We start from the raw sequence: 14,656 nt of genomic DNA, 5'->3' as shown, positions 1-14,656 counted from the left end.
CCCTGGGTCGTGCTTCGGGAGCAGGAGGGGGATGAGACGCGCTCCTGGGGGGGACGCGGCTGCTGTCCCGGGGAGGCGAGGGCGGAGGAGCTGCCTGGAGCGAGGGCAGGGCGAGCTGGCGCTGGAGAGCGGCCGCAGGGCCGAGTCGTCCTCTGCGACCGGAGCGTGGGACGAGCATGGCCGCGGGAGCGACAAACGCCCTCTCGCTGGGGGAGGAGGGGTTCAGGAATGAAAACCATGTGCTCGCAAACCTCCCGAGTCCTGCTGCAGCCAGTAAAAATACCCAAGTTCAGGTTTCGCTCCCTTATTCTCGGTCCTTAGTGTAAAACCCCGGAGCTCTGCTGCTGCCATGCAGCACGGTGACGGTGCCAGGCCGCCTCGCTGGGTGGGGGCTGCGGCCCTCCCCGCTGCAGACCTCTATTTTTAGGGCCCCGTAAGCGGCGCGTCCTGTGCACGGCCACGGCCCGGGAGCTGCAGGGAGGTTTGCGGCTGGCCCCGCGACCCGCTCTTTTGCTGCAGAGATGACAGTCCCGCCGTTCCCCAGTTATTTTCTTCCTTCTGGTGATCTAAAAATACTGCTGCAATCGCTGCCTGTCCTCTGCGCGCTGGGCCGAGCTGGGCCGTGCCAGGCATCCCTGTGTGGCAGGGCCCCACGGTGCCGAGCTGGGCTCCCTCCCGTGTGCCGGGGGCCGGGCTGGGCCGGGCCAAGCCGGGCTCCATCACGCAGTGGGGTCTGGGCTGCACCAAGCCGGGCTCCCTCGTGCCGTGCCGAGCTGAGTTGGGCTACCCGATGCCGCAGGGCTGAGCCGAGCCAAGCCGGGCTCCCTCGTGCCAAGCTGTGCCGTGCCAAGCTGGAGTCCCAGTGCTGCAGGGCTGAGCTGTGCTGAGCCGAGCCGGGCTCCCTCGTGCCAAGCGGGGTCCCGGTGCTGCAGGGCTGAGCTGTGCTGAGCTGAGCCAGGCTCCCGGTGCCGTGCTGTGCTGAGCCCAGCTGGGCTCCCAGTGCCATGCTGAGCCAAGCCGAGCTGAGTGCCCGGTGCCGTGCCGTGCCGTGCCGAGCCAGGCTCCCGGTGCCGTGCTGAGCCAAGCCAAGCAAGGCTCCCGGTGCTGAGCTGAGCCGTGCCGTGCCGAGCTCCTGGTGCCGTGCTGTGCTGAGCCATGCCAAGCTCCCGGTGCAGAGCCATGCCGAGCTCCCAGTGCCGTGCTGTGCCAAGCAGGCTGCCGGTGCCACAGGGCGAGCTGAGCTGTGCCGAGCAGAGCCAGGCTCCCGGTGCCGTGCCGTGCGGAGCTCCCGGTGCCGTGCCGAGCCGAGCCGGGCTTTGCAGGGCTGCTCCAGCGAGCGGCCGGGCCGGGCCGAGCCGGTGCCAGAGGCCTGGTCCCGGCGGACACGGCGCAGCCCCGGGGCCGGGGGGCGGCGCGGCCCTGCCCCGTCCCGCGGTGCCCCGGGAACCGGCCCCGCGGCGGGGAGCGGGCGGCGGCGGCGGCGGCCCCGGGACCCCCCGCCGCCCCCGGGCGCGGATTGGCGGCGGCGGGGGCGCAGGGCGGAGCCGGCCCGGTGGAGCCATGACATCACCGCCGCCGCCGCCGCCGCCGGGCCAGCCCCGGCCCCGCTCCCGGCCCCGGCCGCGCCGCGCCGCCGCCGCCCGCCGCAGCCCCGGTGAGTCCCGGCCGCGGCGCGCGGGGAGCGGGGCCGCCCGGGGGGCCGCGAAGTTGCGCCGCAGCTCGGGGGCGGCGGCGGCGGCGGCGGCGGGGGGGGCGCAGCCCGGGGCCGCGCACGTGCCCCGGGGGCTCCCCGCGCTGCGGGACCGGGACCGGGGAGGGGTCGGGTCCTCTCGGCCCCGCCGCGCCTGCACCGACCTTGGGGCCGGGGAAGCGGCTCGGGGCGGCGCGGCTGCCCCCCCCGCCGGTGCATCCCCTCCGCCCCCCCGCCGCTCGCCCCAGCACGTCCCGGTGCAGCCCGGCTGCCCCCCCACGCGTCCTTGCTGTCCCCAGAGTGTCCCCGTTCTCCCCGGTGCGCCCCGGTTTCCCCTTCTGGTGCCCCCCGACGGCCCCAGCTGCCCCCGGTGCAGCCCGAGCGGCCCCGGGGTGTCCCTGCCGGCAGCGCGGATGTCTCCCCGGCTCCCCCCCGCCTCCCCGTGCGTCCCTCACTGTCCCCCGTGCGTCCCTCGCTGTCCCCAGTCCATCCTGGCTGACCCAGCCGTGATGTCCCTGGCGCATCCCGGCTGTCCCTGGTGTGTCCCTGCTGTCCTCGCTGCATCCTGACTGTCCCTGCCGTGTCCCTGCCGTGTCCCTGCCGTGTCCCTGCCACCCCTGCGCTGTTTCCCCGGTGCATCCCACTTGTCCCCGGTACCCTGAGGCTGTCCCCAGTGTGTCCCCGCTGTCCCCAGGGCATCCCATCTGTCCCCCCTGTGTCCCCACTGTCCCCGCTGTGTCCCCGCCGTCCCTGCTGCACCCCAGCTGCCCCCAGCGCGGCCCAGCCCTGCAGTGCAGCAGCTCCGGGATGCTCCGGGCTGTCCCCTCCCATGTCCCCAGTGTCCCCCGTGTGCCCCGGCTCCGTGCCAGACCGGGTGGGGCAGCCCAAGCTGGCCCGGGGCCGGTCGTGGAGCCTCGGTGCTCCCCCGGGATGCGGGGGCGCGGGAGCCGCGGCGAGGGGGAGGGCAGGGCCCCGCCGTCCATCCGTCCGTCTGTCCGTCCGCCCGGCCGTGCCCGCGCCGGCGCGGTGCTGGGGGGCCCCGCGGCCGCTCTTCCCCTCCAGACGGAGCCTCACTTCCCCCCGTGACGCAGCCGGAGCTGCCGGCTCCGGGGCCGCTTCCTGCTCCCGACGGGCCGGCCGGACGCGCCGACGGGCGCCACGTGCTGCCCGCAGCCGCGCGGGGACGGGATGGGGACGGGGACGGGGACGGGGACAGTGTGAGTGAGGTCCCTGCAGTGTCCAACTCGCGTGTGCCGGTGGACGGAGCTGGTTGTGCCGGTGCCCGGGGTGGAGGCCGGAGGCCGGGCAGCCGATCCAGGCACCACGGCCCTGTCCCGGTGCTGTCGTGCCCGTGCCTCCGGTTGCTGGTGGTGCTGGACACCGTGCCGGGGTCTCTGGCACGTCCCCCCGCTTCCCCCGGCACAGCCGAATTTGCCCTCGCCGGAGTCGGCTGCCTCTGGGCTGCAGCGCGGGACAGGCGGTGGGAAGGCCGCGAGGCTCCGCCGTGCCGGGTATCGCCGTGCCGGGAAGGGCCGTGCGGCTCGCTCCCGTCCGGGCATCGCCGTGCCGGGCATCGCCGTGCGGATCGCTCCGGGCTGGGGCCCGCGCTGGCACCGCTCGTGCCCGGCGCGGCTGGGTGCCCGGTTCCCCTGGGCGGCCTCTGCACGAGGTGCCGGGCTGCCGTGCAGCCCCTCTCCCCGGGGCGCCCCGCTCCCGGGGGTCCCGGTACCAGGGTGGTCCTGCTCCCGGGGGTCCTGGTACCGGGGTGGTCCTGCTCCCAGGGGTCCTGGTACCCTGGAGGTCCCACTCCGGGGGTCCCGGTACCATGGCGGTCCTGCTCCCGGGGGTCCCGGTACCGTGGTGGTCCTGCTCCTGGGGGTCCTGGTACTGGGGTGGTCCCACTCCTGGGGGTCCTGGTACCATGGCGGTCCCGCTCCCGGGGGTCCCGGTACCCGCAGGCGCTGGTTTCCCAGAGGTCCCTGCCCCCGGGGGTCCCTCTCCGGTGGGTCCCGGTGCCCCGGGGGGGTGCCGCTCCGATGGGTCCCGGTGGGTCCCTCTCCGGGGGGGGCCGGTTCCCCGGAGGTGCCTCTGCCGGGGGGGCCGGGGCGGCGGGGCCCGGCGCACCGGGGGCGGCGGCGGCGGCGGCGGCAGGCCCGGCTCCTCCCCGGCCGCGGCGGGAAGGCGGAGCCGGGCCGCCGCCGCCTCCCAACAATAGCGCGGCCGGGCCGGGCCGCGATGGAGCGGGGGTCGCCGCCGGCACCGGCACCGGGGCCGCCGCGCTGAGCGGGGCCGGACGCCGCCGCCGCCGCCGGGAGGCCCGGCCCGTGAGTGCGCACCGGGGGGGCGGGAGCGCAGCGGGGCTGCCCAGCCGCGGGCCCGGGCCCGATACCGGCGCCGGTTCCCCGCTACCGGCCCGGGTTTGCGCGTGCGCGCGGTGCCGCGGGGCACCGGGACGGGGGAGCCCCGGGGAGCGGGGCCGCGCTGGGGCAGCCCGGGGGGGCTGTGCACCCCCGTGCCCCGGTGGCAGCCCCGGGGGTCCCGGTGCATCCCGGTGTCCCGATGCCGGTGGCAGCCCGGGGGGTCCCGGTGCACCCCGGTGCTGGTCCCAGTGCCCCCCCGGTTCCCGGGCAGGGGCAGGCGGGCGGCCGGGGTCTCCGTGCCACCCCGGTTCCCCAGAGCAGCACCCGGCGCTGGTGGCTGGGCCGCAGCCGGGGGTCCCTGCGTGCTGGGGGGTCCCGGGGCCCTGAGGGGGTCGGGATTTGGGGGGCCCCCTCTCAGCTCGGTGTCCCCCGCAGGTGACGACGCAGCGGGACGGGGACGTCGGCCCCGTCCTGGCAGAGCCCCCGAGCGAGGTAAGGGGGCTCGGGGCAGCGGCGGGGGGCTCGAGGCGGTGGTGGTGGTGGCGGTGGGGGGCTCGGGGTGGCGGCAGGGGGCTCGGGGCAGCCGCCGGAGCTCGCCCATCTCCCCTCACAGGCAGCGATGTCGGAGAGCGCGGCCGAGGCGCCGGCAGCCGGGACCCCCGTGGAAGGCGGCGAGACGGGCACCAGCCATGAGCTCCTGCAGCGGCTCCGCGAGCTGGAGGTACGGGACGCCGGGCCGTGGCCCCGGCCACCGGGCAGCCGTGGCCACCAGCCACCACGCTGCAGCTGGTCCCTGCGCGCTTCCCTCCGCTGCAGCCTGGCCCCGCAGGGACACGAGGGTTTCCTTCGGCGCCGTTGCAGACGTGGGGGGAGGCCAGGTGGGCCCAGGAGTCCGGGCCCCTGCCGCTCCCCCTCCGCCGCGTGCCCTGATCCGGCCTCCGCTCTGTCCCCAGGCGGAGAACTCGGCCCTGGCCCAGGCCAACGAGAACCAGCGGGAGACGTACGAGCGCTGCCTGGACGAGGTACCGGGGGCCGGCGGGGCCAGGGCGGTGTGCGGGCACGTGTGCGGGGCACGTGGCAGCACGCCCGCGTGGCCTCTGTGTGGCCTGCACACGCGTGTGCACGCGTGACAGCACGCATGCATGGCTGCACGGCGCCTGTGCACAGCTGCGCTTGCGTGTTTTGCATCTCTGCGTGTGCGTTTCTGCCCGGCCCTTCCCCGTGTGTGTGTCTGTGCACACGCGTGTGCCCGGTGTGTTGCACGCGTGTCTCTGCATGCGTTTCCGTGCACACACGTGTCTGTGCAATGCACGCACACACTCGCGTGCCCAGCCGCGTGCATGCACGTGCACGCCGGCCCCCTGCCCACAGCCCCCCTTCCTCTCCAGGTCGCCAACCACGTGGTGCAGGCGCTGCTCAACCAGAAGGTGGGTGCCTGGGGGTCCCGGGGCTCTGCGTGGCGCGGGGGTGGCGGGGGGGGGCTGACCGGCGCCCTGCCCCGCGCCAGGACCTGCGCGAGGAGTGCATCAAGCTGAAGAAGAGGGTCTTCGACCTGGAGCGCCAGAACCAGACGCTGAGCGACCTCTTCCAGCAGAAGCTGCAGCTCTCGGCCGGCTCCCTGCCCCAGGTAGGGCCCCCCCGAGACCCCCCCCACCCCTGGCCCGGGTCCGGCCCGGCCGCTCAGTGCCTCTGTCCCCGCCAGCTGCCCTCGCACCCGCCGTCGGCGCCCGCTGATGCCCCCAGCAGCCCCCAGCCGGGCTCCACCGAGCAGCCGCCCGCCCCGCTGCCCCCGGCGTGCTGTGCCCCCCCGAGAGAGGTAGGTCCCGCGGCATCCCTGTCCCCGCGGCGTCCCCATCCCCGCGGCATCCCCAGTCCCACAGCGTCCCCATCCCTGATCCCACGGCATCCCCATCTCCTAGCATGCGGTGTCCCCATCTCCGGTCCCATGGTGTCCCCATCTCCAAGCCCAGGGTGTCCCCATCTCCAGTCCCACGGCATCCCCATCCCTCAACCTGCAGCATCCCCATCTCCGGTCCCGTGGTGTCCCCATCCTTAGGCCTGCAGCATTCCTGTTTCCTGGCCCATGGTGTCCCCATCTCTGGTTCCATGGTGTCCCCATCTCTGGTCCTGCGGCGTCCCCATCTCCAGTCCCGCAGCATCCCCATCCCTTGGCCTGCAGCATCCCCATCTCCGGGCCCATGGTTTCCCCATCTCCAGTCCCACGGCATCCCCATCCCTTGGCCTGCAGCGTCCCCATCTCCGGGCCCATGGTGTCCCCATCTCTGGTCCTGCAGCATCCCCATCTCCGGACCCACAGTGTCCCTCTCTTGGGTCCATGGCATCCCCCACCTCCAAGACCGCCGCATCCCCCTTCCCAAGCCCCTTTGCCCGCGGCGTCCCCGTCCCTGGAGCCGCAGCCTGGCTCCCGCTGCCATGGGGCTCAGCTGGCCGCGTCCCCGCAGGCGACGGCGGAGGGGCCGGCGGGCAGCCCCGGGCTCGGCCCCGGCTCGCCCTCGCTGGCCGCCCTCTCGCCCTTCCTCAAGAAGAAAGCGCAGATCCTGGAGGTGCTGCGCAGGCTGGAGGAGACCGACCCGCTGCTGGGCGCCCCCGGCCCCCCCGAGCCCCGCGCCGCCGCCCCGCCGCCGCCGCCGCCCCCCCCCTCCAACGCGCTCAAGCCGCCGGGGGGGCCGCCGCGCCTCAGCCCCCAGCTCGCCCGCGCCTCCAAGATACCCTGCCGCGGCGGCGGCCCCCTCCCCGAGGCCTCGCCGGTGCCCAGCCGCCGCGGCTCCCCCGAGGCGCCGCCGGCCGCCGAGCCCCCCGGCACCGAGCGTCCCGCCGCCGCCGCCGCCTCCCCCCCCGGGGCCCGGCGCAGCGCGGGGGGCTCGTCGGCCCGCCGCCCCGGCAAGAAGCCGCCGGAGCCGGGCTACCTGCCCTTCAAGGAGCGCCTGGCCGCCCTGGGCAAGCTGCGGGGCGCCGAGGGCCGCGAGCCCCCCGGGCGGCCCGGCGCGGCGGGGGGGGGCAGCCTGAAGCCCCCCGAGGCGGTGCCCGCCGGCGAGGCCCTGGCGCGCTGCTACTCCTCCGGCTCCGTGGGCGGCAAGGGCCGGGCCGGGGGCGGCCGGCCCCCCGCGCCCCCCGCCAAGGCGGCCCGCAGCCCCCACGGCAGCCCCACCAAGGCGCCCGCCAAGCCGCCCGCCGGCAAAGCCGCGGCGCCGCGGGGCGACGAGCCCAAGGCCCCCAAAGCGCCCGCGGCCGCCCGCAAGGCGCCGGCCGGCCCCGAGCCCCCCCCTGCCGCCGCCGCCGGGGCCGCCGTCGCCGGGGCCGCCGGGGCCGCCGGGCACTCGGCCATCGAGGAGAAGGTGATGAAGGGCATCGAGGAGAACGTGCTGCGGCTGCAGGGGCAGGAGAAGGCGCCGGCGGGCGAGGTGAAGCCCAAGGCGGCCGGCGGCCTGGCCAGCTGGTTCGGGCTGCGCAAGAGCAAGCTGCCGGCGCTGAGCCGCCGCGCCGAGGCCGCCAAGGGCCGGGACTGGGCCGGGGCGCCGGCACCGCTGCGCCGCGAGGTCAAGCTGGCCGCCCGCAAGCTGGAGGCCGAGAGCCTCAACATCTCGAGGCTGATGGAGAAGGCGGAGGACCTGCGCAAGGCGCTGCAGGAGGAGCAGGCCTTCCTGCACGGGCTGGCGCTGGAGAAGGGGCGGCCGCGGGCGCGTGGCGGCGGCGGCCCCCCCGAGCGCGAGCGCGGCCCCAGCCAGCTCCAGGTCATGTACCAGGAGGTGGCCGCCGAGACCTTCATGCAGCAGCTGCTCAACAGGTCGGTGGTGCCCGGACGCCTGGGTCCCCTCCCGGGGGAGGGTGCAATGGGGGGAGGCGGGATGCATGGGTGCCCTTCTGGGGCGAGCTGCAATGGGGGGGGGCAGACAGCTGGGTCCCCTCCTGGGGGGTTGCAGTGGGGGGAGGCGGGATGCCTGGGTGCCCTCCTGGGGGGTGCAATGGGAGGGGGAGGGCTGGGTCCCCTCCCTGGAGGTGCAATGGGGGAGGCGGGATGCAGGGTGCTGCAAGCCGGTGGCACGGTGTTTTGGGGGGGGTGGGGAAGGGGGTCTGTGCTGTCTCTGATGCCGCCGTGTCCCCAGGGTGGACGGGAAGGACGTGTCCTACGAGAGCCGCCTGGAGCACAAGCGGGACCTGTGCGACTTCCAGCGGGTCTCCCCCGACGCCAAAGACCCCCGGCTCCTCCGCCCGCCCCGCAACGGCATCGTGGGCCACCTGCGGGGCTGCCAGGAGCCCCCCGACAAGGTGGGTCCCCCCCGACCCCCCCGGTGCACCCTGCGGACCCCGCTCCGCCTGGGCGGGGGGGCCCCACCGCCGCTCACCCCCTCCCCGCGCCGCAGGGGCCCGACCTGGCGCTGCGGGACGAGCTGCCGTCGGACGAGAGCTTGTCCGAGTCCGGGACGTCGCAGCACTTCCCAGGTGAGGGGACGTGGCCGGGGGGGTCACAGCCGGCGCTGGGGTGGGGGGGGACGCTGACACCGCCTGTGCCCGCAGCCTGCGGATCCCTGACGCGGACGCTGGACAGCGGGATCGGGACCTTCCCGCCGCCGGACTACTGTGGCGGGGCGCCGGCCAAGAGCGCGCCGAAGCCGCGCGGGCGCCCCGAGGCGATGGCGGGTGCCGGGCCGGCGCGGCCGGCCGCCCTCACCAAAGTGCCGCGCAAGGCCCGGACGCTGGAGCGCGAGGTGCCCAGCGTGGAGGAGCTGCTGGTGCCCGGCAAGCACCAGAGCATGCCGGCGTTTCACGGCGTGCTGGCGTGCGCCGAGGCCCCCGCCGGGCTGCCCGGCCGCCGCGGCTGTCCCCAAGGTGCGTGTGCCGCGGTGCACATGCGTGGTGCAATGCACGTGCAATGCGTGCACACTGGTGCAATGCATGCGGATCTGTTGTCCGAGCCCCCCCGCCCCCGGGTGGGTGTCGTGCCGGGACCCCCCCGGACTAACCCCCCGCCCTGCCCGCAGACGCCGACGCCAGCAAGCCGCGGCGCGTCCAGCAGAGCAAGAACTGGACCTTCCCCAACGCCAAAGCGTGCGGCACCGCCGACCCCTTCCTCTGTGCTGCCGGGGCGCCGGAGGGGCTCTACCGCCCCGCGCTGGTAAGGGGGGGCCTGCTGGGGGGGGGCAGTGCCCGGGGTGGGGGCTCTGGGCACCTCCCTGCTACCGCTGGGTGCAATTAGCGCTGATTAGCATCAGCGGGTTGGTGCTGGGGGGGTGGTATGGCCATCCCCCCCCCTCACCCCGCTGTCCCCCCCCAGGCGCCCGCACACGGCCCGGGGGGGCGGCGGGGGGCGTCCCCGGAGGCGCCGCCGCCGCTGCCCCCCGCCCTGAGCGCCAGCAGCAGCCGGACGCCCAGCGCCTCGGACGTGGGCGACGAGGGCAGCCCGGAGGCCCGGTCGCGGGACGCGGGGCAGGGCCCCCCCGGGCTGGAGCACTCCGAGTCGCTCAGCGACTCCCTCTACGACAGCCTCTCCTCCTGCGGCAGCCAGGGCTGAGGCGGCCCCGGCCCCCCCCCGGCCCCCCCCCGGCCCCTCGGGGCTGCACTCGCACGTCTTCCACCCCGCTCCCCCCCCCCCGCCCCCGCCCCCGCCCTGGGGCCACCCGCTCCCGCTGCCTCCCCGGCCCCGGGGTGCTGCCGGCGGGGGGGGGGGGACGTGGGGCTGCCCCCCGCGGGGGAATCCGCCCGGCCCGGCCCCCCCCCCCGCCGTCGCGCGCCCGGGTCCCGCGCGCCCCTGCCCGGCTCTCTCTGATGGTGCTACGCAGTGTACAGCCCCCCCGGCCGCCGGGGCTGGGGCGCGGGGTTTTTAACTCAATAAAGCCGCCCTCCCCGGTTTATTTATATAAGTTACCGTGACCCCCCTGTCCGTCTGTCTGCACCTGCCGCGCGCTGCCAATAAAGAGGGGACGCGCCAACCCGGACCGATGTGCAGCGTCCGGCCCCCCCGCAGCCGGGCCGAGCCCAGGGCCCCTCCTGCCCCTGCCCGCGGCGGCCCGCGAGGCCCTGCGCGGCCACAGCCCCCCCGGCCCGTCCTGCCGCCTTCCCCGGCAGCCGGTCGGGCCCTGCGCGGGCGGCACAGAGGGCGCAGAGAGGGTAAAGTCTGAGCATTTTATTGAATTATCTTGGTGTACAAAGTAAGACTATGGAGATTTTTATAGAGCTCTGAATCAAAACACCTTTGTCTTCACAGTCTGAGGTTCTATACCGCAGCCAGGGCTGTACGCGGGTACAAGAGGAGGGTAATTACAGTCATTACTGGGTCAGACCTGCTAGACGGCTCGCGCGGTAGATGGTTTCTTTCCCACTGTATTTCTTGGCACTGGTGCTAAAGGAGAGGCTCCTCCGTCCCGAGCAGGCAGAGGTGGAGTTTGGCTTCCGGCAAGACGCGCAGGGCATGGCCGGCCCGGGGTCCTGGTGGGCTGCACCGGGTGCCCCGGCCCCACAGGGCAGCGGGGGGGGGGGGGGGGGTCTCGGTGCCCCCTGGCTGGTGCAGGGGGGCCGGGGGGCTGCGCCAGCCCCGTGCTGGTGCGGGGAGCGGACGAGGCGCCTGCTCCCCCCAGCACAGCTCGGGGCGGGAGATGAAGCCGCAGCTCCGGGGGGCAGGGCGGCGGGTGCCGATGCCCCGCGCCGGGACGTCTCGGTGGGGACACGTGGCCCCCGGGGCTGGGGAAGGGGAGAAACCTCTAACGAAAGATCGAACGTCTACAATAACCCTGATGGATTCGGCCTCTGGAGCCAGCACGAGGCACCTGCCGGCCACCATCCCGGGCCGGGGGGAGCCAAACTCCAGCAGGATCCGCAAATCAGCTGGTTTCTAATCAAAGAAAAGCTAAACAAGAGAAAAACCCACAAGGTGCGAAAGCTTCTCGGCTGCTTTTCATCAGCAGCAAGCGCAACCCCTTTAATGAATTAGAGAAGGGAGGGCACTGGGATGGGGACGGGACGGGGAAGGGGACCGGATGGGGACGGCTCCACCTCGACCTGGAGCGGCTTCACTTCTTCTCCTTCTTCTTGTTCTGCAAGAGGAGACAGGGCCGGTCACTGCCAGGGCCGGGGGGGTCCTCAGCCCCCGTTCGCCCCCCCATCGCCCCCCACGGCGGGGGAAATGCGCCCTGGGGCAGCCCCACGCCCTGGGCCGTGCGCGGGGAGCAGGGCTCACCTCGGTCATGCCCAGGATCATCAGGAGCTCCCGGAAGATGTTGACGAAGTCGAGGAAGAGATCCACGCAGTGCCTGCGGGGGACGGGGGGACAGGACGGGGTCAGGGGGGACGGGACGGGGTCAGGGCGTCCCGGCCGTGCTCCCCCCCCGCACCCGCCCGGCCGCGCCACTCACCAGATGTAATCCTTGTCCCCGCTCTCCGCCTTCTCAATGATGAGCTGCGTGTCGAAGAGGACGAAGCCGCACATGAGCATCAGCCCCAGGTACAGGTTGGCCTGGCGGGAGGCAGAGGGGGTGGTTAGGACAGGGGCGGGACTCCGCGTTGGGGGGCTGCACGGCGGCCCCAGCTCGGCCTGGGGAAGGACCGGGGACGCGGGACTCACCGTGAAGAGCCAAGTGGATCCCACGAACGCATTAACCACGGAGGAGAGAAGCATCAGGGTGAGGCCGGAGAGCAGGAACCCTGCCGGGAGAGGGGGGCGAGTAAGGGGCGGCCCCGTCCCCTGCGGGGTCCCCGTCCCCGTGCGGGGTCCCCGTCCCCTGCGGGCGCCCCGGCTCACCTCCCAGGTAGAGGAAGCTGCGGCGCCGGGCGTACAGGGCGCTCAGCGAGAAGCAGGCGAAGATGGTGGCGGTGCCCAGGAAGGCGGTGGGGATGATGCTAGGGAGGGGAGCGGAGAGTGAGCGGGGCCCGTGTGGCAGCGGAGGGGAAGGCCGGGGGCCCGCGCGGCGGCGGAGGGGCAGCCGGGAGCCCGCGCGCTCCTACCTGGGGTTGATGGAGATGCACATTGCCAGGAGGGGCCCCAGGTTGATGCCTGCAAGGACAGAGCAGGAGGTCACTGCCCACAGGGCCGCCTCAGCCCTGGCAAGGCAGCATCCGCGTGGTTTCCCACCGCACGGAGGGACGCCGGGGAGATTCTGGAGGCAGCCAACGCTGCGGCCAGACTCTCATCCTGCCCCTGCCAGGGCTCAAAGCCCGGCGTGAGCCCAGTGCGGTCCCCGGCCCGGCCAGTCCCCGCGTACCCGTGAGGAAGGCGAAGCCGGCCAGCATGCCCAGCCTCTTCTGCTCCGTCTCCTTGCTGTGCGGGGTGGCCGTGAGCCAGATCATCAGCCCCAGGGCACCAAAGCCGGTCAGCAGGCTGAACTGGGGGGCGAGAGGGAGGCGGGGGCCGCGGTGAGGCACGCCGGACCCGTTTTGCGAGCCCGGAACAGCCGGCGGCACGGCACCCATGTTACCCCCCCGCCTCGAGCACCCCTCACCTGGAAGAGGTGGGTCACCATGTTGACGTAGGCGCCCGCGGCCGCCACAAACATGCAGAGGGCGAAGCTGCCATAGACCCTCTTCAGGTGCTCCTGGGTGGAGGCAGAGCTGCGGGAGGGGGAGCCGGTGAGGCTCGCTGGGACGGGGGGGCCCACGCCAGACCCCCAGCCCCGCGTTTGCCACCCCCGTGTGAACCCGGCCTGGCCAAGGTGCTACTCACATGTGGGAGAACTTGAAGAGGGCGTCAAAGTTGATGTTTCGGTCAAACACGTTCATGGTGCTGGGCTGTGACCGGACTCACCGGTGGCTTTGCAGAGATGTAGGCTGGGAGGGAGACGGTGAGTCGGGGGATGCCAGAGCTGGCCCAACACCCTCCTCCCCCGGGAGCTCACCGGGAGCCGAGGACCTGCCTGTCCCGGCCCTGGCAAGGCACCTTCGCGCCCACGGCTCCCCACGCGGAGCGAGTGGCAGGAGCTGCGAACGGCTCCGAGCTGCCGCGGTCTCTGCCCGCCTGGGCGCGCGGAGCCCTCCTAGTCTAGCTGGTGCAATTATTGCAGGCTGTTGCGAGGCTGGGGCTGCCCCTAGCGAGGCTCAGACCCCGCGGGAGCGCACCGGCAGCTGGAAAGCGTCTTTGTGCCAGGCTACTATTAGCGCCCGTAATGACGTCCCCAGACGGGGCTCCAGCAGTGGCAAGGCTCCCGCCGGGGCCTCCTTCTCCTCTCTCCTTTCGGGTCTGCACCTAGCCAGTCCCCGCGCCAGCCCCCGCGCCAGCCCCGGCCCGTCCTGCCCAGCGGCTGCTGTTTACCCTGGCACCTGCGAAAGAGGAACCAGCTCAGTGAGCGGCACCGTGGGACGGAGGAGACTGAACAGGCTGAGGCAGGCGCAGCTCGGCCCGAGGGGACACAGGGAGGGGACAGGGCTGCAGGGCCCCACGTGGGGTTAATCCGACTCCCCTAGACCCACTGGCTCTGTCCCAGCACCGGGAGAGCTCGAGCCCCGGGGCTCCGGGCTTTGTGCCATTGGGGGCGTCGGGCTGCGATCGCACCAGCTCCAGCCCACAACAGCGTCAGGGCAACAGGGGCCACCGGCGTGGGGCCACCCCTGCTGTCACACTGCCGGCCCCGGGACGTCCCCGCGGCCTCGGGACGGCCCCGTCGTGGGCAGGAGCGGAGACGCGTGCCGGGATCGCGGGGACGGGCCTCCCCCGGCGCCGCGGGCCGCCCGCCGCGCTGTGACAGCGGGTTTCATCAGGCAGCGCCGTCCCTCCCTGTGGGGCCGGTGAGCTGCAGCCGCTCCCCGGGGCTGCACCGAGCCGCTGCCGCTCGTGAGGGCTCCCGTGTCCCCGGGGGCGGCGGCCGGGCGCCCTCGTCAATGGGTAACCGGGAGCGGCCGCCGCGGGGGCGACCTTTACCCACAGCCTCCTTCCGCCGCTTGGAGCCGTGATGTCACCGCCCGGCCTATGATGTCACCTGGGGCGCTCTTCCGAGGCGGGTCCCCACGGAGATCACCGCAGTTTCCATAGAGCCCCCCATCTCCCCACTGCCGCCCCCCCCCCCCGGCAGCGGATCCCGGGGGCGGGGGGACCCCGGACGCCTGGGCCCCTCCCCCCCTCTGGCAGTGCGGCCTAGTGGGCGGGGCACGGAGCCCCCACCGACGTCGGGGTTTCCCCCCCCCTCGGGCAGCGCAGCCCCGTCGGCGGCGGGGGGCTGAGCCCGGAGGCCCGGCGCCCCCCACCCGGGCCCCCTCCCGCCGCGGCCTGGGCCCCCGCGGCCTCACCTGCGCCGCGCTCCGCCGTAGGCCTCGACGGCTGCCCACTCTGCCACGCCCCCTCCCCCGCATTGGCAGCCCGGCCGCGGGGTCCCGCCTCCCGCCTCGCCCCATTGGGCCGCCGCCGCCGCTCGGCGGCGGGGCGAGCGGGCGCGAGCCGCCGCCGCCGTCGCCGCCCATTGGCGGGCGGCCGCGCCCGAGCGCCGCCATTGGCCAGCCGCAGCGCGAGAGGGGCCGCTCTCCCCCCTCCCAACCCCGCCGCACGGAGCGCGGCGCCCATTGGCCGCCGCCCCCCGGGGGCCGGGCCAATCAGCACCGCCCGCCCCCTCTCCTCTGGCGCCCCCCGGTGGCGGCGGCGCCGCCGCCCCGCGCGCGCACCCTGGCGGCG

General features: G+C 74.7%; 2 protein-coding genes across 3 annotated transcripts; one reads left to right on the top strand and one right to left on the bottom strand.

Moving 5' to 3' along the window:
- The first annotated feature begins 1,541 nt into the window (after positions 1 to 1,541).
- Positions 1,542 to 9,929, top strand: NCKAP5L (NCK associated protein 5 like). Of its 2 annotated transcripts, none has more exons than XM_064498527.1 (13): positions 1,542 to 1,654; positions 4,486 to 4,542; positions 4,664 to 4,771; positions 5,004 to 5,072; positions 5,439 to 5,477; positions 5,558 to 5,677; positions 5,753 to 5,866; positions 6,513 to 7,855; positions 8,175 to 8,337; positions 8,433 to 8,511; positions 8,587 to 8,898; positions 9,051 to 9,184; positions 9,344 to 9,929. In XM_064498527.1, the coding sequence occupies exons 3-13, from the start codon at positions 4,670 to 4,672 to the stop codon at positions 9,578 to 9,580; spliced, it is 2,712 nt and encodes a 903-aa protein (XP_064354597.1). In that variant the 5' UTR covers positions 1,542 to 1,654; positions 4,486 to 4,542; positions 4,664 to 4,669; the 3' UTR covers positions 9,581 to 9,929. The 2 variants fall into 2 exon arrangements, with proteins under 2 accessions (XP_064354597.1, XP_064354598.1); XM_064498528.1 differs by lacking the exon at positions 1,542 to 1,654 and adding an exon at positions 3,872 to 4,014.
- Positions 9,930 to 10,177: 248 nt separating this feature from the next.
- TMBIM6 (transmembrane BAX inhibitor motif containing 6) lies at positions 10,178 to 14,388 on the bottom strand. The gene is made up of 10 exons (XM_064498591.1): positions 14,278 to 14,388; positions 12,722 to 12,825; positions 12,501 to 12,609; positions 12,264 to 12,384; positions 12,007 to 12,055; positions 11,804 to 11,901; positions 11,627 to 11,706; positions 11,418 to 11,518; positions 11,243 to 11,315; positions 10,178 to 11,099 (listed from the first exon to the last, which is right to left on the bottom strand). The coding sequence occupies exons 2-10, from the start codon at positions 12,775 to 12,777 to the stop codon at positions 11,076 to 11,078; spliced, it is 711 nt and encodes a 236-aa protein (XP_064354661.1). The 5' UTR covers positions 12,778 to 12,825; positions 14,278 to 14,388; the 3' UTR covers positions 10,178 to 11,075.
- Between the last annotated feature and the right edge of the window lie 268 nt (positions 14,389 to 14,656).

The sequence above is a fragment of the Dromaius novaehollandiae genome, chromosome 28 (genome assembly GCF_036370855.1).
Source record: "Dromaius novaehollandiae isolate bDroNov1 chromosome 28, bDroNov1.hap1, whole genome shotgun sequence".
Taxonomy (NCBI): Eukaryota; Metazoa; Chordata; class Aves; order Casuariiformes; family Dromaiidae; genus Dromaius; species Dromaius novaehollandiae.
Note: the sequence above shows the minus strand (reverse complement) of the source record. Positions and strands in the feature narration are given on the sequence as shown.